The sequence below is a fragment of the Pseudophryne corroboree genome, chromosome 12, assembly GCF_028390025.1.
Source record: "Pseudophryne corroboree isolate aPseCor3 chromosome 12, aPseCor3.hap2, whole genome shotgun sequence".
Classification (NCBI taxonomy): domain Eukaryota; kingdom Metazoa; phylum Chordata; class Amphibia; order Anura; family Myobatrachidae; genus Pseudophryne; species Pseudophryne corroboree.
Window position 1 is genome coordinate 131487466 of NC_086455.1, and position 22920 is coordinate 131510385.

General features: G+C 45.3%; 1 protein-coding gene across 3 annotated transcripts in view; it reads left to right on the forward strand.

Annotated features, from left to right (window-relative positions):
• The window catches only part of FMN1 (formin 1), a 517710-nt gene extending 495389 nt beyond the window's left edge, over positions 1 to 22321 (forward strand). For all 3 annotated transcript variants that reach the window (XM_063948025.1, XM_063948026.1, XM_063948027.1), the window contains one exon: positions 21125 to 22321. In XM_063948025.1, the coding sequence (XP_063804095.1) occupies positions 21125 to 21169 (45 nt within the window). In that variant the 3' untranslated portion in view covers positions 21170 to 22321. The remainder of the gene's footprint in view (positions 1 to 21124) is intronic.
• The last annotated feature ends 599 nt before the right edge of the window (positions 22322 to 22920 follow it).

Here is a 22920-nt window from a genome sequence, read left to right on the forward strand (position 1 = left end):
GCTGGACGGATAATTAACTCGTTATTTGACAAAGAGCTGAGTGCAAGTTGCTGTTCCTTTGTGAGATTATTATGATAAGGCAATTTAGCCAGATTTTCCAACGATTCTGCATCAAGTAATCTCATTAAAGTTCTGATAGAGGCATTCGATGAATTAGGGTCAAAGGATGATTTCTTACGGAATTGTTTTAATTTTTCCGGAAAAACAGGATTTCTACCATCCTGGATGACAGTCGTGTTTTTATTTTTATTAAAGAACTCTCTTAATTTTAGACTTCGTTGTAACTGATGTTTTTCAATCTTCCACCTTAAATCATCAAAGGGGACTGATGGAATAAAAGATAATCCTTTTGTCAGCACCTGCTTTTCTATATCACTCAAATCATATGATGATAAATTAAAAATCATTTCTTCTTGTTTTTGTTGGTTGGTGGCTTGCTTCCAGTCCCTGTTTCTCCTTCCTTGCCCACCGCGTCGGTTGTATCTCCTGCGCCTGCTTTGGTCCGGGTAGTTACCCCTAAAGGGATTTTTTGTCCACGTTTTCTTGAAGTAGATGGTCCCGGTGTGTCTGAATCACTTCTAGAAGAGCTGGGATCTTGAGAGGAATCCGTATCCAATTTTGCCGGGAATCCTCCTAAAAAAAGTTTTTTTACGCTCAGTTCTGTTAGTATTTTGGCCTCTACCACCAGAAAGCCATTGATAGACTTGATGATTTTCATAGTCCTGCTTAACTTTTGTGAGCTTTTCCCTTTCAAATTTAATCAGATCTTTTTTATGTATTGCTACTTGTTGGTTCAATTTATTGATCCAGTCCTGATCTTTCTCCGACTGTAATGTCTCCAAATAGAGATCCTCAAAAGTGGAGATTTTTTCTTTCAGACGTGATTCCTCCTTTTTAGATTGTTCAATGAACAAGTGAGTAATTAATACACCTGTGCACCTGCTGGGTTACCTGCAAAACATGCACTGTGTGGGCCCCCGAGGACCAAGTTTGAGAACCTCTGTCCTAGGTCATTAAAAATGGGATTGCCTTATTCCCAAATAATTCGTATCTATAGAATTAACTCCAACCCTGAAACAGCCATGATCCAGATGGACCTACTTATTGATAAATTTGTAGCACGAGGATATAAATGTAAACATCTGATAGATACAAAAAATAAAAATCCTTTTGTTAAATAGAGAAGACCTCCTTAAAAAGAGAGAGACTGTAACTAAATCTAACAAGCTGATATGGGTTAATAAATTTAATGTAGGATCATCTACTACTAACCAGATCTCTAGAAAATTATGGCCTATAGTTAAGAGTGATCGTGAAGTGGGGATCCCTGATCATTCTCTTATGCATTGTTATTCTCGTGGGAATAACCTTAGGGATATTCTTGTTAAAACAGATCTACCCAGTCTAGTTCCAACTACTGTAAAAACCTTTTTACCCCAGGCCAAAAATGGCTGTTTCAAATGTTCCTGTACTACATGTGGATTCTTGTTATCAGGTGACTCGTTATTTCACCCACATTCCAGTAAAAAATATTTTATTAGATACCGTTTGACATGTGAGAGTACCTATGTAATATATCAATTGATTTGTCCTTGTGGACTATCATACATAGGTAAGACAATAAGGAAATTCAAGGAACGTATGACCCTTCATCGGTCGGCAATCAGGGCGGCATTGGCAGGTGGTATAAAAGACCAACCAGTGGAGAGGCATTTTTTTGAAGCTAAACATAGCCTGACCAGTTTGAAATATCGAATGATTGATCATGTCCCTCCTCTACGCAGAGGGGGTGACCGTGGTAAATTACTTCTCAGGAAAGAATCCTTTTGGATTAATAAATTAAGATGTAATAGCACCAAGGGGTTTAAACGAGATGCTCCCGTTGTCTTGCTTCAATTAATTAAATTCATTTCATTACTGATGTTGTTGTAGTGTATGATCGTTACAAATGATTTATCATGTAAATATAGTTTGGACCTAATCTCTAGTCCTCTAGTATATGATCTGTATGCACGAATGATTACATAGCTTGATTTGTCAAATATAGGATGAATATATATATTATTACGACTATATTTTAAAATATAGGTTGATATGGTTATTCCAGCCTTTATATTAACTAATAATGAATCCATCCAGTAGCTTTGTATAAATTTGTGCCTTTGGATTAAGTGATTGATCTCTCAGTTTGTTTATGTGTATGCTTATGCTTTATTTCAGTATATTGTCACAGGGATGTATTCATTGCCATGACAACAAGCGCACGGAGGTGCGATGACGTCATAGGCGGGCGCCCGACTCCAGAAGCTGCATCTGGCGCCGGTGAGCGGGACCCACACGTGTATGGTGGCGGGTATATAGGTAAGTCACTTATGTTTGTTTCAATATGTATCCTGACGAAAAACCATTAAAGGTTTTAAACGTTGATATCTATTTAAGTGTCACTGTGATCGTGTCCTGTGTGCCGCTGTTGAGGACTATATATATATATATATATATATATATAGATATAGATATAATATAATATATATATATCTATATATATATATATATATATATATATCTGCTAGGCACTTGTAGCCAAAATTTGGCATATATATATATATATATATATATATATATATATATATATATATATATATATATATATATATATATATAAAAATAACAAATTTTTTGTAGAATCTTTTGACTCCCCTTTTCTATATTAGGAAGCGCAGATCTTCCGTCATAAGTGGGATAAACGGTATGATATGACCTCTGTGAAATTGAGAATTTATTGCGAACTAGGATTGGCATGTGTCCTTGAAAATACTGTACTGTGATTTAGCATTTCCTTTGGCATATCAGCCTTTTTTGTGTGGAGCAATGCGCTAGGGAAGTATAGGTGCATACACATGGTGAGATTTGGGCTATCTTCGATTTTAACTATGCAATATTGACTATTGCCCTTATTTATTAATGAGTGATAAGTTGCACCAGCCAATCAGTTCCTAACTTCCATGTCACAGGCTGGGTTTGAAAAATGACACTTAGGAGTGGATTGGCTGGTGCAATTTATCACTCACAGTGAAATTTATCACTCATTGATAAATAAGGGCATATATGTGCTTGCGATTATTGGCTATGTGCAATTTTGGCTATGGCCAGTTTTCACTATACTTTAGTACTAGATAGTCAAAATTGACTTACCTGCACAGTCTTACCTTGTGATACCGACCCTGCATCAGTATCGCAAGCTGTGTACACACAGTGCGATATGTGCTAACTCTCCTTGCGATTTTGACTATTTTTTTGGGGACTTCCCGCTGGCCTACCCACGGGCCGCAGTGTCCCGTGGTGTATGGGTGGGGGGGGGGGGGGGCAGTTGTGAGGCTCACTGTCACTTGCTGATCTACTGTAGAGCAGCTGTAAATAGACGCTGTGCGCATGCTCACAGAGTGCTGGCCATGTGCCCCAACAGTGATGGAAAACGGGGGAGTGGCTCACGCGTGGCAATACTGCCATGCCCCTTTTCCGAAGCCATGCCCCCTTTTCCGGCGGGTGCTGCTTCGCTGCGCAGAAGTCCCCTTTCAAGCTTCCGCAAAGTTGGGAGGTATGCTAATGTACAAAAATAGTCTGTGAATATGAGAGTAAATCTGGCACTCCCAAACCGCCACTATCCTATGTAGCCATTCATTTGAACTTGGCAATCCTGGGCCTCTTACGTTGCCGCAAGAAGCGAAGCATGGCCTGAATGAGATCTCCAGTATCTGCTGGGGACCAACTAATCGGGAGCATTTATATTGTATAGAAGATCTCGGGTAGAATTACGGTTCTTGAAATTATAATTTTCCCGAAGAGAGACAAAGGGAGAGATTGAGCTGTTGAATAACAGCAGAGTAATTTAGTTTATAATGAAGTGAGAGGTCAGAGGTTATTTTTTAATGCTAAGTATTTAACGTGGTATGAAATTTATTGTAAAGATAGTACTGTCAGGGGAAGGTATTGAGATCCCGGCGCTTGGGATGCTGGCGTTCATAAGACCGACAACGGCATCCCGATGCGCAGAATCCTGACACCTGCTAGGTTAGTATTGTAACCCTCCCCCTCTGCCTCCTAACCCCACTCCCCCTTCTTAGTCCCTAACCCTTCCTCCATGAAGCCTAACCCTAACCTCCCCTTCAGCCTAGCTCTAACCGGCCCTCTAGTACCTAAACCTAACCACAACCCCCTGCAGCCTAATCCTAGCCCTCCCCCCTCGCAGCCTAACCATCCCTGTGATCGAGGTCTGGATACCGGCGTTAAATCTTGCTAGTATTGCTTTGATGACATCCACACAAAGCTGAAAATAAAGTATTTCAGGGCTAATTAGTCCTTTAGGAACACCTTCCACTCTTCAAGGTGGCTGCTCAGTTCTTCAATGTACCATAGGTACAGTATATGGCATAAGTTCTGTGGCGAAAAAGATGGAGAAGAACAAGCGCCTAATGGTGTAGTAAGTTCTTAAGGTGCGAGATGACACTCAGTGAATAGTGGATGCGTACCGGATAATAACTTTGTAACAGGCCTATCAAGAATCCACTCAGGTTATTTCTTCACCATCTGCAATTCAAAAGAACAGAGATCGCCGCATAGCGTAGTATTAACGGTTACCAATATTGGCCCTACAAGCACACAGGTATGCGTACCGGATTCTTATAGGTATTCAGCAAAACACAAGAGTCTTTGTCCAAATGTACCAGATCCAGTATACCAGGATCTCATCTGTAATTCAAAATAAGCATAGATCGCCGTATAGCGCAATATTACTGGTTACCAATATTGGCCCTACAAGCACACAGGTATGCGTACCGGATTCTTATAGGTATTCCGCACAAAACAAAAGTCTTTTATCCCAATATACCAGGTCAAGTATGCCAGGATCTCTGTAGTATAGGTCGACTGACCATAAAAGTATTTATTTAGTATACAAAGACTATAAAACAAAAATAAAAAACTCAAATACAATAAGTTAAAAATCAGGTATAGCTTAGCTTAGCTATCCGGTAACAGTCCTGTTCAGGTTTCTCAACGCGTTTCGCCCGTCCGGGCTTCCTCAGGAGATAAAGATGCAAAGTAATCTGGGGATATTTATAGCTACCTCTGTCTATTGACCCCTCCACTTCCGGTTCATGTCACTTCCGGAACCGGAAGTGATGTCCGATGCAGACAATCAAACATAAATAAAATAAATCAAGGACCTTGCCTATGTATATCATAAAAAAGTACATTGGTGATTTGATGGAATAATTGTTATGAAAAGCAGTGTGCACATTGATAGCACACACGGAGGATTACTTCCGCTGTGTGTGCAAACTAATAACAAAAGTGACGCGATCGGCCCGGTCGCGTCACTTCCTGTTGTAAGGTCGCGATAGTGAGGGCATTGAGGAGGCTTTACTAAACCTACAGAATAAACACACTGGTGATGCAGTGGACAGGGACATAAGCATATATGGGATAAACGCACAGAAGGAATGGAGAACCAGCCGTCCGTGCGCGCACGATTAGCGGAAGTGACGCGTATCGGCTCCGACGCGTCACTTACGGTCAAGCCCCGATCGGTACATACGGGGCAAATGCAGAGCTAGAATGCATTTCTGGTTCAATTAAACATAATTTGATGCATTGTGTAGTAATTTACAGTATCAAAAGGTCCCTCAATAGAGTAATATAACTGTGGGGATCCCGGCAACAGGTATAGACGTCACCGGAAGTGACACCAGTCTTAAACTCCGGACAACCACGGGAAATATAGCTTGATTAGCTTATGTAAACACTGTTCTCTTCTGGTCCCCCCTAGGGGGAGGGGGGTTGTATAATAGGTGTGGAGATAGTAATATGTGATAACATCAACTTTACAATTAATAGAAAATATCAATCACTTAAAATATTAAATAAAACATAATCCAAATGTATAAAATTATACCATGACACCTGATTTTTAACTTATTGTATTTGAGTTTTTTATTTTTGTTTTATAGTCTTTGTATACTAAATAAATACTTTTATGGTCAGTCGACCTATACTACAGAGATCCTGGCATACTAGACCTGGTACATTGGGATAAAAGACCTTTGTTTTGTGCTGAAAACCTATAAGAATCTGGTACGCATACCTGTGCTTGTAGTGCCAATATTGGTAACCAGTAATATTGCGCTATACGGCGATCTATGCTTTTTTTGAATTACAGATGAGATCCTGGTATACTGGATCTGGTACATTTGGACAAAGACTCTTGTGTTTTGCTGAATACCTATAAGAATCCGGTACGCATACCTGTGTGCTTGTAGGGCCAATATTGGTAACCGTTAATACTACGCTATGTGGCTATCTCTGTTCTTTTGAACTGCAGATGGTGAAGAAATAACCTGAGTGGATTCTTGATAGGCCTGTTACAAAGTTATTATCCGGTACGCATCCACTATTCACTGAGTGTCATCTCGCACCTTAAGAACTTACTACACCATTAGGCGCTTGTTCTTCTCCATCTTTTTCGCTATATATATATATATATATATATATATATATATATATATATATATATATATATATATATATACATGCATGCATGCATGCATACATACATACATAGTAATAACAGACATAGCTGCTGGGATGGAAGAAGAAGTGTCAGATACAAATAGCATATCATCTGTGAATAGGGCTGCATTGTCAATGTCCACAATCAAAATGCCACAGAAGCTAGTAGAGAGTTGAAGGGCAATTGCTAAAGGTTCAATCGCTACTGCAAAAAAGAGAGGGAAAAGGCTGCAACCTTGCCTCGTCCTTGTGAATAGGAAAGGGAGGAGACAAGTTGCCATTACCTGAGATTTGGGAGTTTGAATCTATGTTGGCATATGGCAAATTTTAATAAACATGCCCCTAAAAGCAATTACTCACCGTTTTCATTGATCTTATTTGAGAAAGAATAATTAAACATTGTAAATGTCATCAAGTTGCTAATAAATGTAATTATTATATTTAAATATTGTGGTATATCCTGTGTGTTTATCCAGGGACCAGAAAGAATTCGGAGCATCTTATTTCTCTAACGTCCTAAGTGGATGCTGGGACTCCGTAAGGACCATGGGGAATAGCGGCTCCGCAGGAGACAGGGCACAAAATAAAAGCTTGAGATATCAGGTGGTGTGCACTGGCTCCTCCCCCTATGACCCTCCTCCAAGCCAGTTAGATTTTTGTGCCCGGCCGAGAAGGGTGCAAACTAGGTAGCTCTCCAGAGCTGCTTAGAATAAAAGTTTAGTTAGGTTTTTTTATTTTCAGTGAGTCCTGCTGGCAACAGGCTCACTGCATCGTGGGACTAAGGGGAGAAGAAGCGAACTCACCTGAGTGCAGAGTGGATTGGGCTTCTTAGGCTACTGGACGTTAGCTCCAGAGGGACGATCACAGGTTCAGCCTGGATGGGTCACCGGAGCCGCGCCGCCGTCCCCCTTACAGAGCCAGAAGAGACGAAGGTCCGGTGAAAGCGGCGGCAGAAGACATCCTGTCTTCAAGACTAAGGTAGCGCACAGCACCGCAGCTGTGCGCCATTGCTCTCAGCACACTTCACACTCCGGTCACTGAGGGTGCAGGGCGCTGGGGGGGAGCGCCCTGAGACGCAATATAACACACATATACCTTAGCTGGCAAAAGGAATACATCACATATAGCTCCAGGGCTATATGGATGTATTTTTTCCCCTGCCATTTTACACAAAAAAGCGGGAGTTAAGGACGTCGTGAAGGGGCGGGGCCTATCTCCTCAGCACACTGGCGCCATTATTCCCTCACAGCTCCGCTGGAAGGACGGCTCCCTGATTCTCCCCTGCAGTACTGCATCTGATTCAGGGTAAAAAAGAGAAGGGGGGGCATTTTGGCAGCAAATAACTAGATTAACAGCAGCTATAAGGGATTAACACTTATATAAGGTTATCCCTGTATATATATAGCGCTGGGTGTGTGCTGGCAGACTCTCCCTCTGTCTCTCCAAAGGGCTAAGTAGGGTCCTGTCCTCTATCAGAGCATTCCCGGTGTGTGTGCTGTGTGTCGGTACGCGTGTGTCGACATGTATGAGGAGGAAAATGAGGTGGAGGCGGAGCAGTTGCCTGTGTTAGTGATGTCACCCCCTAGGGAGTCGACACCTGACTGGATGATTGTGTTTAAGCAATTAAGTGATAATGTCAGCAATTTACAAAAAACTGTTGACGACATGAGAAAGCCGGCAAATCAATTAGTGCCTGTTCAGGCGTCTCAGACACCCTCAGGGGCCCTAAAACGGCCGCTACCTCAGTGGGTCGACACGGATCCAGATACAGATACTGAATCTAGTGTCGACGGTGACGAGACAAACGTAATGTCCAGTAGGGCCACACGTTACATGATCACGGCAATGAAAGAGGCATTGAACCTTTCTGACACTACAAATACCTCAAAGGCGGGTATTATGTGGGGTGTGAAAAAACTGCCAATAGTTTTTCCTGAGTCTGAGGAAATAAATGAGGTGTGTGATAAAGCGTGGGTTTCCCCCGATAAAAAACAGCTAATTTCTAATAAGTTATTAGCACTATACCCTTTCCCGCCAGAGGTTAGGGCACGGTGGGAAACACCCCCTAGGGTAGATAAGGCGCTCACACGTTTATCTAAACAAGTAGCGTTATTGTCCCCTGATACGGCCACCCTCAAAGAACCAGCTGATAGGAGGCTGGAAAATATCCTGAAAAGTATATACACACATACTGGTGTTATACTGCGACCAGCAATCGCATCAGCCTGGATGTGCAGTGCTGGAGTCGCATGGGCGGATTCCCTGACTGAGAATATTGATACCCTGGATAGGGACAATATTCTGTTAACTATAGAACATTTAAAGGATGCATTGCTATATATGCGTGATGCGCAGAGGGATATTTGTACCCTGGCATCAAGAGTAAGCGCAATGTCCATCTCTGCCAGAAGAGCATTATGGACCAGACAGTGGTCAGGGGACGCAGATTCCAAACGGCACATGGAAGTATTGCCGTATAAGGGGGAGGAGTTATTTGGGGCTGGTCTAACAGACCTGGTGGCCACGGCAACGGCTGGAAAATCCACCTTTTTACCCCAGGTTACTTCACATCAACAGAAAAAGACACAGTCTTTTCAAACTCAGTCCTTTCGTTCCCATAAGTACAAGCGAGCAAAAGGTCACTCTTTTCTGCCCAAGGGCAGAGGAAGAGGAAAAAGGCAGCACCATGCAGCCGCTTCCCAGGAGCAGAAGCCCTCCCCTGCTTCTGCCAAGTCTTCAGCATGACGCTGGGGCTTTACAAGCAGACTCAGACACGGTGGGGGCCCGTCTCAAGAATTTCAACGCGCAGTGGGCTCACTCGCAAGTGGATCCCTGGATTCTACAGGTAGTATCACAGGGGTACAAACTGGAATTCGAGGCGTTTCCTCCTCATCGGTTCCTGAAGTCTGCTTTACCAAAGTCTCCCTCCGACAGGGAGGCAGTTCTGGAAGCCATTCACAAGCTGTACTCCCAGCAGGTGATAATCAAGGTACCCCTCTTACAACAGGGGAAGGGGTATTATTCCACACTATTTGTGGTACCGAAGCCGGACGGCTCGGTGAGACCAATATTAAATCTAAAATCTTTGAACACTTACTGTACATAAAAAGGTTCAAATTCAAGATGGAGTCACTCAGAGCGGTGATAGCGAACCTGGAAGAGGGGGACTATATGGTGTCGCTGGACATCAAGGATGCTTATCTCCACGTCCCAATATATCCTTCTCACCAAGGGTACCTCAGGTTTGTAGTACAAAACTGTCATTATCAGTTTCAGACGCTGCCGTTTGGATTGTCCACGGCGCCTCGGGTCTTTACCAAGGTAATGGCCGAAATGATGATTCTTCTACGAAGAAAAGGCATCTTAATTATCCCTTACTTGGACGATCTCCTGATAAGGGCAAGAACCAAGGAACAGTTAGAAGTCGGAGTGGCACTATCTCAGGTAGTGCTAAGTCAGCACGGATGGATTCTAAATATTCCAAAATCGCAGCTGATTCCAACGACACGTCTACTGTTCTTAGGAATGATTCTGGACACAGTCCAGAAGAAGGTGTTTCTCCCGGAGGAGAAGGCCAGGGAGTTATCCGAGCTAGTCAGGAACCTCCTAAAACCAGGACAGGTCTCAGTGCATCAGTGCACAAGGGTCCTGGGAAAAATGGTGGCTTCTTACGAAGCGATTCCATTCGGAAGATTCCATGCAAGAACTTTTCAGTGGGATCTACTGGGAAAATGGTCCGGATCGCATCTTCAGATGCATCAACGGATAACCCTGTCGCCAAGGACAAGGGTGTCTCTCCTGTGGTGGCTTCAGAGGGCTCATCTACTAGAGGGCCGCAGATTTGGCATTCAGGATTGGATCCTGGTAACCACGGATGCCAGCCTGAGAGGCTGGGGAGCAGTCACACAGGGAAGGAATTTCCAGGGCTTGTGGTCAAGCATGGAAACATCTCTTCATATAAACATTCTAGAACTAAGGGCCATTTACAATGCCTTAATTCAAGCAAAACCTCTGCTTCAGGGTCAGGCGGTGTTGATCCAGTCGGACAACATCACGTCAGTCGCCCACATAAACAGACAGGGCGGCACGAGAAGCAGGAGGGCAATGGCAGAAACTGCAAGGATTCTTCGCTGGGCGGAAAATCATGTGATAGCACTGTCAGCAGTGTTCATTCCGGGAGTGGACAACTGGGAAGCAGACTTCCTCAGCAGACACGACCTTCACCCGGGAGAGTGGGGACTTCACCCAGAAGTCTTCCACCAAATTGTAAACTGTTGGGAAAGACCAAAGGTGGACATGATGGCGTCACGTCTAAACAAAAAACTGGACAGATATTGCGCCAGGTCAAGGGACCCTCAGGCAATAGCAGTGGACGCTCTGGTAACGCCGTGGGTGTACCAGTCAGTGTATGTATTCCCTCCTCTGCCCCTCATACCGAAAGTATTGAGAATCATAAGAAGGAGAGGAGTAAGAACGATACTCGTGGTTCCGGATTGGCCAAGAAGGTCTTGGTACCCGGAACTTCAAGAGATGCTCACGGACGAACCGTGGCCTCTACCTCTAAGACAGGACCTGCTACTGCAGGGGCCTTGTCTGTTCCAAGACTTACCGCGGCTGCGTTTGACGGCATGGCGGTTGAACGCCGGATCCTGAAGGACAAGGGCATTCCAGAAGAAGTCATCCCTACTCTGGTAAAAGCCAGAAAGGAAGTAACCGCAAAAACATTATCACCGCATTTGGCGTAAATATGTTGCGTGGTGTGAGGCCAAGAAGGCCCCTACAAAGGAATTTCAACTGGGTCGTTTCTTGCATTTCCTGCAAACAGGACTGTCTATGGGCCTAAAATTAGGGTCCATTAAGGTTCAAATTTCGGCCCTGTCGATATTCTTCCAGAAAGAACTGGCTTCAGTACCTGAAGTTCAGACATTTGTGAAAGGGGTGCTGCACATACAGCCTCCTTTTGTGCCTCCAGTGGCACCTTGGGATCTCAATGTTGTGTTGAGATTTCTAAAATCACACTGGTTTGAACCATTGTCTACGGTAGATTTAAAATATCTCACGTGGAAGGTGTCGATGCTGTTGGCCTTGGCTTCAGCTAGGCGTGTGTCAGAATTGGCGGCTTTATCATGTAAAAGCCCTTACCTAAATTTTCATTCTGACAGGGCGGAATTGAGGACTCGTCCTCAATTTCTACCTAAGGTGGTTTCTGCATTTCACATGAACCAACCTATTGTGGTACCTGCGGCTACTAGGGACTTAGAGGACTCTAAGTTGCTGGACGTTGTCAGGGCCTTAAAAATATATGTTTCCAGGACGGCTGGAGTCAGGAAAACTGACTCGCTGTTTATCCTGTATGCACCCAACAAGCTGGGTGCTCCTGCTTCAAAGCAGACGATTGCTCGTTGGAATTGTAGTACAATTCAGCTTGCACATTCCGTGGCAGGATTGCCACAGCCAAAATCAGTAAAAGCCCATTCCACAAGGAAAGTGGGCTCATCTTGGGCGGCTGCCCGAGGGGTCTCGGCTTTACAACTTTGCCGAGCAGCTACTTGGTCAGGGGCAAACACGTTTGCTAAATTCTACAAATTTGATACCCTGGCTGAGGAGGACCTGGAGTTCTCTCATTCGGTGCTGCAGAGTTATCCGCACTCTCCCGCCCGTTTGGGAGCTTTGGTATAATCCCCATGGTCCTTACGGAGTCCCAGCATCCACTTAGGACGTTAGAGAAAATAAGATTTTACTTACCGATAAATCTATTTCTCGTAGTCCGTAGTGGATGCTGGGCGCCCATCCCTAGTGCGGATTGTCTGCAATACTTGTATATAGTTATTGTTACAAAAAATTCGGGTTATTATTGTTGAGCCATCTTTTCAGAGGCTCCTTTAAATTTATCATACTGTTAACTGGGTTCAGATCACGAGTTGTACGGTGTGATTGGTGTGGCTGGTATGAGTCTTACCCGGGATTCAATATCCTTCCTTATTCTGTACGCTCATCCGGGCACAGTATCCTAACTGGCTTGGAGGAGGGTCATAGGGGGAGGAGCCAGTGCACACCACCTGATATCTCAAGCTTTTATTTTGTGCCCTGTCTCCTGCGGAGCCGCTATTCCCCATGGTCCTTACGGAGTCCCAGCATCCACTACGGACTACGAGAAATAGATTTATCGGTAAGTAAAATCTTATTTTTTTTTATTTTTACTTTGCTGCTATGTGTTTTTCTTTTTAAACCATACAATTTTTTTTCCGAATAAATAAAAATGATCAAATTCACCTGTTTGTGTTTCATAAATCATAGTGGCACAAATGTATTAAGCCTTAACAAGAGATAAATCTGAGACGCAAAAGGAGAGATAAAGTACCAGCCAATCAGCTTCCTAACTGCCATGTCACAGGCTGTTTGAAAAATGACAGTAGGAGCTGGTTGGATGGACATTTATCACTCCTTATGCGTCTCAACTTTATCTCTTGTTAAGGCTTAATACATTTGGCCACGTTATCCCATTGGCACCTGCACTGTAATTTGTAGCAGGACAAGTCTGAAACGCTGGTCCTGGGAAGTGTTCTGTGCACGGTCGGACTGGCCCACAGGGGTACCAGAGAAACCACCGGTAGGCCCCACTGCCTGAGTGCCCACTCCTTCCTCTAGGGATCAGGTTCCAGACTGTGCACTTGTATTATACATGGTAGATATGTTGCATTACACTGCACTAGACTATTGTGTATTTCAAAACTCTGTGGAGGCTGGCCACACCCCCTTTGTAGACTGGCCACACCCCTAAGTATGGGCCCCTATAACTGCATCCCCCCGTTGGGCCCTTCATGCCCCAGTCCGACACTGGTTCTGTGTGGGAACTTTTATAGCCATGTCTGACTCTAGATTTCTGTAAAACCGTAGTAACCAATATCATCCCTTGGGCGGCTGAACGTGTGTTTTTGGGGGTTACTGCAAATACTTATTATCCCACAAATGTATGACTCAGGGACAACAGCAGATATATCTAATATTGGTTGCGTTCCCTCCATTCCCAACTGCAGCCGCAACCCCCGTAGGTTTCTATGGAGTATGCAGTGCTGCCAGATTTCACAAACTCCGGAATTAAAAGCTCTCCTGAGCTTGGCCTCCACAGCTATTGCTATCTGAAGATGTTGTTAGCTCACTGTAGCCTATGGGCTACACTTCACATAATTAGTCGGCAGAGGGTTCCCCTGGAACCCTACCCAGCAATGGACGCCGCTTGTGTGGTCCTCCATCCACTCCGAGCATATCGCAGGGATGGTATCCTTTCGGAACCCGTGTGGGTTCTCTGTCATACATGCCGCCAGTATAATCCTATTTCTGCTGCGGGGTACACTGGGCTCCACAAGTCTGGACAATGGGGTGTAGAGTAGGATCTTGATCCGAGGCACCAACAGACTCAAAGCTTTGACTGTTCCCAGAATGCACAGCGCCGCCTTCTATATCACCCCGCCTCCCAGCACAGGAGCTCAGTTTGTCAGTTGGTGCTGCAGTAAGCAGGCACTTAACAGAGGGGTTGCTCCAAGCAGCCCTGAGAAAAGCTTTTTATGAGGTAAAAAGTGAAGACTTCAAGGGCAGCAGCGGTGGTAAATGTTTTGTGACATTCACTGCTGCAGCTCCAGCTCTCCCCAGCGGCGCTGTACACTCCCGAGCCCTGGTTGCCGGGTACCTACAGCGGAGGCTCCGGTTTTCTTCATGTTAGACACACACGGCTGGGGCTCTCCAGGATTGCGTGGCCGCGCTTCGGGAGGTGGTAAGTGGGTCCCGCTCGCGGGACCCGGTCTTTATCGCGATCCAGCGCGGTCAGTGGGAGACGGGCCGCGCGCGGTGGACACTGTGGCAGTACAGGCGATCCCACTAGATCACCAGGGCATGGGCGCAGGTCGGGTTTTCTCTCTAAACCACTTCTTATATCGCCCACAGTACCCGGTGATTTTGCCAGCAAGGGGTATAAGGCTTAGACCTGAAGCCCCAGCCCCAGGGCGCCATTTCCCGCAAATGTTCCCACCCTGGAGCTGCATATCTGTCTTTTCCTCACTTTCAGTCAGTGTCTGCGGTGTCATTATCCCTCAGCTCATTGTTCCTGGGACTGCTTGGGCAAATCCTCCTATGTAAAGCCGCCTGGTTGTCAGCGCTGTGCCTTTACATGACACTTAACTATCACTGTCTAAAAAGGCAGGTAGAATACTTAAGAAAGAGTGCATTTAGTCAGGGTTTTATAGTACAATTACCCTGTGATATACATCCAGTTCTTAATGTGAACTGTTATATCTGCTGTTATATAGCTGTGTAAGCTAGTCCAGTGCAGTATTATTGTCTGTAATAACCTCTGCATTGTACAAACTGTGACCTTCTGTGTGTGCATTTGATAGCTGAGTGTTGTCCATCTCGTGTCTTTCACTCAACTTGCTATCCCTATATTCTATAACCTGAGGGGCTTGGTGCGTCAGGTGTTATCTAATATAGGATTTTCACAAAGATATACTGTATTACGTATTTTTCTCTGTGATTTGGTCACCATATCTCTCCTTTATCTCTGCTAGTGCTGACTACACTGCGCAGGGGTTTGGGATATTGTGCTGCTGATAATTGTACTGTTACCTCATACTGCAAGTTATATCATGTCTGCTTCTGAGGGTAACGGTTCTGGGGCGGAACACACTGCTGGTGTTGCTGAAGCCACAGGCACATATGAGGATAATATAGCAGCTGTGGGCTCTGGTTCTGGGGGCTCCTTGCCCCCCAGTGGGACTGTGGCAACGGAGGCACATACTGACCCACCGTGGGCCGCTTTTTCCACGCTTCTGCATACGCTAGTTCATAAACTAACACCCCCTACGGGACCCCCAATGCCGGTACAACCGTATGTGGGCCCTGCAGCTAACCCGCCGTGGGCGGACGATTTATCTGCTCAATTAAAGAAGCTGAACCAGTCCTTAACTACTAAAAAGTCTGACCAATGCTCGCCTAAGTCCAAGAGGTCCTCTAAGCGAGCGCTCGTCTCCTCGCAATTCACTGCTGTCACTGACACCTCGTCTGATGAGGACGGCACTTACACTGACCCCACAGGTTCTGACTCAGATACGGCTGATGGGGAGGGTAATTTACATGTGGATGTTCCTGACCTTTTGGAGGCTATTAAATTAATTCTGCAGATTACGAATGATCCCAAGCCATCCGTGCTTCCTAAGAAACCAGATAGGTTCAAGCGTCAGAAGGTGATTAAACAGGTTTTACCTCACTCTGATCACCTAGTGGATATACATCAGGAACCCTGGTACGAAGTTTGTGCCTCAGAAGAGGATGCTGGCTCGCTATCCCCTCGCGCCAGAGCTGTCTAAGAATTGGAAAACACCTCCTCCAGTGGACTCACATGTGGCTAGGATGGTGGTTTCCTCAGCTCTACCTGTCACTAACGTCACGTCTCTGAAAGAGCCTACGGATAAACGTGTGGAGGGTTGTCTAAAAGCGATTTACACCCTCACGGGTGCTGCACAAAGGCCTACTATTGCAGCTTCATGGGCTGCTGAGGCTATTGAAGCATGGGCCTTGGAGTTAGAAGCTGAAATCTCTTCTGACCATGCTAGACAATGCTTGTCATATATTGTCACAGCTTCTCGATATATTAAAGAGGCGTCTTCTGATGGCGGTATCCTGGCAGCCAAGGTCTCTACTACGTCTGTCCTGACTCGCCGGATATTGTGGCTGAGATCCTGGTCTGTGGATCTGGACTCTAGAAAAACCCTGGAGGTACTCCCTTTCAAGGGAGATATTCTGTTTGGGGAGGACTTAAATAAGATAGTGGCTGACTTGGCTACTGCCAAAACTGCCTGTCTACCTAATACTGCTCCTTCTGTGTCGAAGGCTAAAGGTACGTCCCTTCGACCCTTTCGTCCTTCAGGTAAAGAAAAATGTCAGGTGTACCATAAGCAGGCCCGCACTTCCAAACCTGGTAAGCCGAAGCCCAAAAGAACCTGGGCTGCCCGTCAGCCAGCTGCCAAGACGTTAAGCCTGCCGCATGACGGGGTGGGCCTCCCCCTGGGGGATCCCAGGGTGGGAGGCCGGCTTCTAGGGTATACCCAGGAATGGTTGAAGACCACTTCAGATGCCTGGGTACGGGAAGTCGTCACTCGAGGTTACGCCATTGCCTTCAAAAACCGACCCCCTCATCAATTTTGCCAGACAGACGTCCCTTTGGACCGGACAAAGGCAAAAACTCTACACTCGGTGGTACAGACCCTCCTGGATACAGGAGTCGTAGTACAGGTGCCTCTTGCTCACAGGGGCCGGGGGTACTATTCTCCGCTGTTTCTAGTCCCAAAACCGAATGGGTCCTCCCGGCCCATTCTCAACCTCAAGGCATTGAACAGGTTTGTGAAGATTTCCAAGTTCCGTATGGAAACCCTTCGCTCTATAGTTCTGGCCTTGGAACATGAGGACTACATGGTCTCCTTGGACATACAGGATGCTTACCTGCATATTCCTATAGCAGTGTCACATCAACAATACCTGAGGTTTGCTATTGGCAACATCCATTACCAGTTTCGGGCGTTACCTTTTTGGTTTAACGGCTCCGCGAGTCTTCACCAAAGTTATGGCGGTAAAGACGGTGCTACTCCGCCGTCAAGGGGTCAGGATACTGCCGTATCTGGACGACTTGTTAATCCTGGCAAATTCCCCAGATCTTCTCCTGTGTCATCTGAATATGACGGTCTGGTTCTTAAAAGCCCACGGGTGGCTCATCAACTGGAAGAAATCCTCCCTGGTCCCTGCTCAGAGCATGGTGCACCTGGGAGCGCTATTGGACACTCACAACCAGCGGTTGTTCTTGTCTCAGGAGAAAGTCCTGAAGCTTCAGGACAGGATTCGTTGCTTCCTTTCTCGTCCGCAAGTGTCGATACATTCGGCAATGCAGGTGCTGGGCCTCATGGTATCAGCATTCGACATGGTGGAGTATGCTCAATTCCATTCTCGCCCCCTCCAGAAGCTGATTCTAGCCAAGTGGGACAGCCTTCCTCACCGGATCAGGTCTCCCATGATCTCATTGACTCCGGAGGTCCGTCTGTCGCTGCTCTGGTGGCTCCAGGACCAACAATTGTGCAGGGGCCGTCCCTTCTGGATATCCAAATGGGTCCTGTTGACGACAGATGCCTGTCTAAGAGGTTGTGGCGCGGTGCTGGAGCAGCACTCCTTACAGGGTCGGTGGACCAAGGAGGAATCTCTCCTCTTGATCAACATTGTGGAGTTACGGGCGGTCTTCAATGCGTTGAACCTGGCCCAGCATTTAATTCAGAACCGTCCTGTTCAAGTACAGTCGGACAACGCCACCACAGTGGCTTAAATAAATCATCAAGGCGGCACTCGAAGCAGTTTGGCAATGAAGGAAGCCTCACAGATTCTACAGTGGGCAGAACTCCATCTACCGGCAATATCTGAAGTATTCATTCAGGGAGTCCTGAATTGGGTAGCGGACTTTCTCAGTCGTCAGGACGTGCATGCCGGCGAGTGGGGCCTCCATCCAGAAGTGTTTCAACTCCTCGTGAAAAGGTGGGGTTTTCCAGATGTGGATCTGATGGCGTCTCGACACAATCACAAGGTTCCGGACTTCGGAGCAAGGACAAGGGATCCTCAAGCAGCATTCGTGGATGCGCTGGCGGTGCTGTGGAGGTTTCGGCTGCCGTACGTGTTCCCTCTGGTGTCACTCCTGCCCAGGGTAATTCGGAAGTTCAAGCAAGAAAAAGGAAATCAGCTTCTCATAGCTCTGGCGTGGCCCAGACGGCACTGGTTCTCAGACCTGCAAGGCCTATCGTCAGAGCGTCCACTTCTACTTCCACAACACCCAGACCTCCTCGTTCAGGGCCCTTGTGTCTACCAGGACCTAGCCCGGCTATCTTTGACGGCGTTGCTCTTGAACCATCCGTCTTGAGGGCTAAGGGTTTTTCTGAAGAGGTCATTAAAACTATGTTGTGGGCCCGGAAACCGGCTTCTGCTCGGATTTACCATAGGGTCTAGCATTCATACTTTGTTTGGTGCGCATCTAACAATTCTGACGCTTCCAAGTTTAGTACAGCCAAACTTTTGGCTTTTCTACAGCAGGGCCAAGATTTAGGCTTGCGTCTGGCCTCCCTCAAGGTTCATATTTCTGCCTTGTCGGTGTGGTTTCAGAGAAAAATTGCGACTTTACCTGATGTTCATACTTTCACTCAGGGTGTGTTGCGTATCCAACCTCCCTATGTCCCGCCTGTGGCTCCTTGGGACTTGTCGGTGGTTTTGGAGGCGTTGCAGGAGCCTCCATTTGAATCTCTTGGTTCAGCTGACCTTAAGTGGCTTTCCCTTAAGGTGGTGTTCTTGCTGGCTATTGCCTCTGCTAGAAGAGTATCGGATCTGGGTGCCTTGTCTTGTGGTTCCCCATATCTGATTTTTCATCGTGACCGGGGCGGTTCTTAGGACTCGTCCCGGATCTTTACCTAAGGTGGTTTCTTCGTTCCACCTTAATCAGGAGATTGTGGTTCCAGCCTTTGTCTCTCCTGATTTGTCTCCCAAAGAGTGGTCTTTGGATGTGGTACGGGCTCTCCGTATCTATGTGAAGAGAACTGCTTCTATTCGAAAATCTGATTCTCTCTCTTTGTTTTGTTTGGATTTCACAAACGTGGCTGGCCTGCTCACAAGCAGACCTTGGCCAGATGGATTAGAATGGTGATTGCACATGCTTATGTGAAGGCTGGTCTGTCAGTTCCTGCTCACATTACGGCCCATTCTACTCGGTCTGTTGGACCTTCTTGGGCGGCCCACCGTGGTGCGACACTTGATCAATTGTGCAAGGCGGCTACGTGGTCCTCCGGGAACACGTTCATAAGGTTCTATGCCTTCGATACTGCTGCTTCCCAGGATGCTTCCTTTGGACGCCGGGTTCTTGTGCCCGCTACAGTGCGTCCCCTCCCAGAAGGAACTGCTTTAGGACATCCCCATTGTCCAGACTTGTGGAGCCCAGTGTACCCCGCAGCAGAAAACGAGTTTTATGGTAAGAACTTACCTTTGTTAAAACTTTCTGCGAGGTACACTGGGCTCCACAAGGCGCCCACCCTGACGCACTTAGCTTCTTCGGGTTGATATGGCATTAGCCGCTGACACTTCTCTTGTCATGAGTGTGTGGTATATGTGGCTACTAACCGTTGTCATCTCTTTTCCTGCTACTGCATTGGGCTGGTTAACTAAAACTGAGCTTCTGTGCTGGGAGGCGGGGTGATATAGGAGGCGGCGCTGTGCATTCTGAGAACAGTCAAAGCTTTGAGTCTGTTGGTGCCTCGGATCAAGATCCTACTCTACACCCCATTGTGGAGCCCAGTGTACCCCGCAGCAGAAATAGGATTATACTGGCGGCATGTATGACAGAGAACCCACATGGGTTCCGAAAGGATCCCATCCCTGCGATATGCTCGGAGTGGATGGAGGACCACACAAGCGGCGTCCATTGCTGGGTAGGGTTCCAGGGGAACCCTCTGCCGACTAATTATGTGAAGTGTAGCCCATAGGCTACAGTGAGCTAACACCATCTTCAGATAGCAATAGCTGTGGGGGCCAAGCTCAGGAAAGCTTTTAATTCCGGAGTTTGTGAAATCTGGCAGCACTGCATACTCCATAGAAACCTACGGGGGTTGCGGCTGCAGTTGGGAATGGAGGGAATGCAACCAATATTAGATATATCTGCTGTTGTCCCTGAGTCATACATTTGTGGGATAATAAGTATTTGCAGTAACCCCCAAAAACACACGTTAAGCAGAAAGAGTTTTAACAAAGGTAAGTTCTTACCATAAAACCCGTTATTTCATTGTGATTTTGGACAGTAATACCGTGCCCAGATCACAATGCAAATGTGATTATTGATAAATGGTCCCCATAAAATGCTAACCAACTTAACCCCTTAATATGTAATGACAGCCAGTTAGTCAAAATATTCTGAAAATATCGTTAGGATATTTGTACCTTCCCTAGAATGTATGGCTGATTTCTGATTATATACAGTGACATTAAAGGTGATCCAAAAAGGGGCAAAAATTCTTTGACTGATCGCTTTAATTGTTACTCCTGAGTAGTGGAATTTCCTAGCCTTATGGTAAGCTGTCAAGTATTGCCTGAAATGCGTCTGGCTATGAGAGTGAATCTGATCCTGTTCAGAGAGAGAGAAATCATTAGACAACCTTAACGAGAGATGTCTCTGTGTTATGTCTGTTGCAGCAGCCAGTCTGAGAGCCAAGGATGCGATTTAGGAGGTGGCTAAAGACCACTTTCACTGAGGTGCTAGGAACCAAGACAAGTCTGTAACCTATTAAAGAAAGTTTCTCTTGACCTACTCTTGCATGTCCTCAGGCTGGTCGCAGTGACATCTGTCAAGCAGGCGATGCACAGGCAAAGCAGGATCACATTTTTATTTTTCAGTGAACAAATACAAAAAATATGAATTTGCTGCAGTCACTGATATGTCATAGTTATTCCTGGACTTATGTTATGTTTTTTCTTTTTCTTTTTTCTTTTTGAAATACAGAAAGAAAGACTGCGGCAGAAAGAAGCAAGTGTCGGCAACAACTGAGATTACCTAAGGGGGTTGCAGAATTGTGTGTGTGTAATAATAATGTCAGACAATCATTTGGGACACCGTCCGTTGAATAATATTGCGGCAAAGGTAGATTGAGGAGAGTCAGAAGTTACGAAACCTACCCGACAATGCTAGGATAAAGCAGATGCGTTCTGTATGTTTGAAAAAGGAGACCTCTCTTCTATGTGTAAATAGATATCTAGAGTTTATTTGGCCCTTGCAGTTGCTGAGGGCTGTACAATCAGTCTGTATATATCCTGAGCTGAAGAAGAAAACAAAAAAGCTTTAAATAGCAGATAGGTTTAATTCATAATCTGGGACAGAACAAACTGCTGGAAATGTTCCAGATTATTATTATTATTATTTTTTACTAAACCTATCTGCAACAATTGTTTTTTATTTCTGTTATTTTTATAGACTCCACTTGTATATTCTTGTATAGAATATTTGAGATAAATATATATATTATATATATCTATATAAATCTATTTATGCAGGATAAAGTATGTTAATTATTAAATATTGAATATATAGATGAATTTTATAGCTGTTGCAAGATTCCTGCTTTGTGATCCTAATAACTGGTTCTTGTTGGTCCAGTAGGAAATTGCAGCCAATGTATGTTCCCCCATGTTTGCTGAGCAGCTAAACATTTGCACTACAGACGTATTTTTCCCATATTATGATTTATCCATATAAGAGTATGTGCAGATATGGTGAGGACATACACCATGTAAAATAGGGTGTCTGCTTGTGACACCAGTGATCTGACATTGTATGGTATGCGAGGATGCATTGAGACTTCCATATCTGTACTGATGAAGTATATTAAAATAAAAACCTTACCTGAACTAGCTAAGTGGGGGCCTCCCCCATTAGTAAACATTAATTTTAAGGTAACTTGTGCAACAAATAGCTTACTACTATACGATAAAAGGTGAAATGTGGAAGGTACAATCCTACTACAGGTGAAGCAGTAGATATGGATTAGTCTGTCATTTGTCATTCTCCTAGCACAGGGCAATCTATCATTGTATTGTAAAATCTTATTTATGTTAAAAGACCGTTTTTTGTAGCTGCCATTTGCTCTAAAATCCAATATTTGTTACTGTTATATTCACAAAATAAAGTTCTTGTTTTAAATGATTTTGCATGTATTTTGACTGACAGTTCCCCGTGCCCTGTATCCGTTTAGCTTATTGGTGGGGAGGGTATGTGCAGATGTTACAAACATGGTGATGCTCCCCTAGTGCATCTAGAAAAAGAAATTATGATTTTGTTTTCCGTAGCCATAGAGCACTGCTTGCAGTTACTGAACCTAGATGGTTGAGGTGATTGCCTGGTTCTGTGATTGGTAAAATAGACTCCTAAAACTATTTATTTTCTACTTTTTGGGGGGAATTCAGTTTGCCTGTTTGGATGTAATGTGCCAGTAGGAAATTATATTTTGTGTCTACTGGCATCGCACCATAGATGTGTGCAGAGAAACTTGCTATGACGGGACCACTGTAACTGGTAGAGTATATATGCTCAGCTTTCCCCAGGATGTTTACATAATGACCAGCGGAGAGCCCGGCCAGTAAACAAAATCAGTTAAAATGTGGCACCACAAATTGTTTCTAGTACAGGTGAGAATAAAGGTGGGTACACACTGATAGGTATACCTGCAGATATATCTATGGACGGTTCGGGCAGTGTGCTGTGCATACACACTGCCCGATCCATCGGGGACTGACGTCATGAAC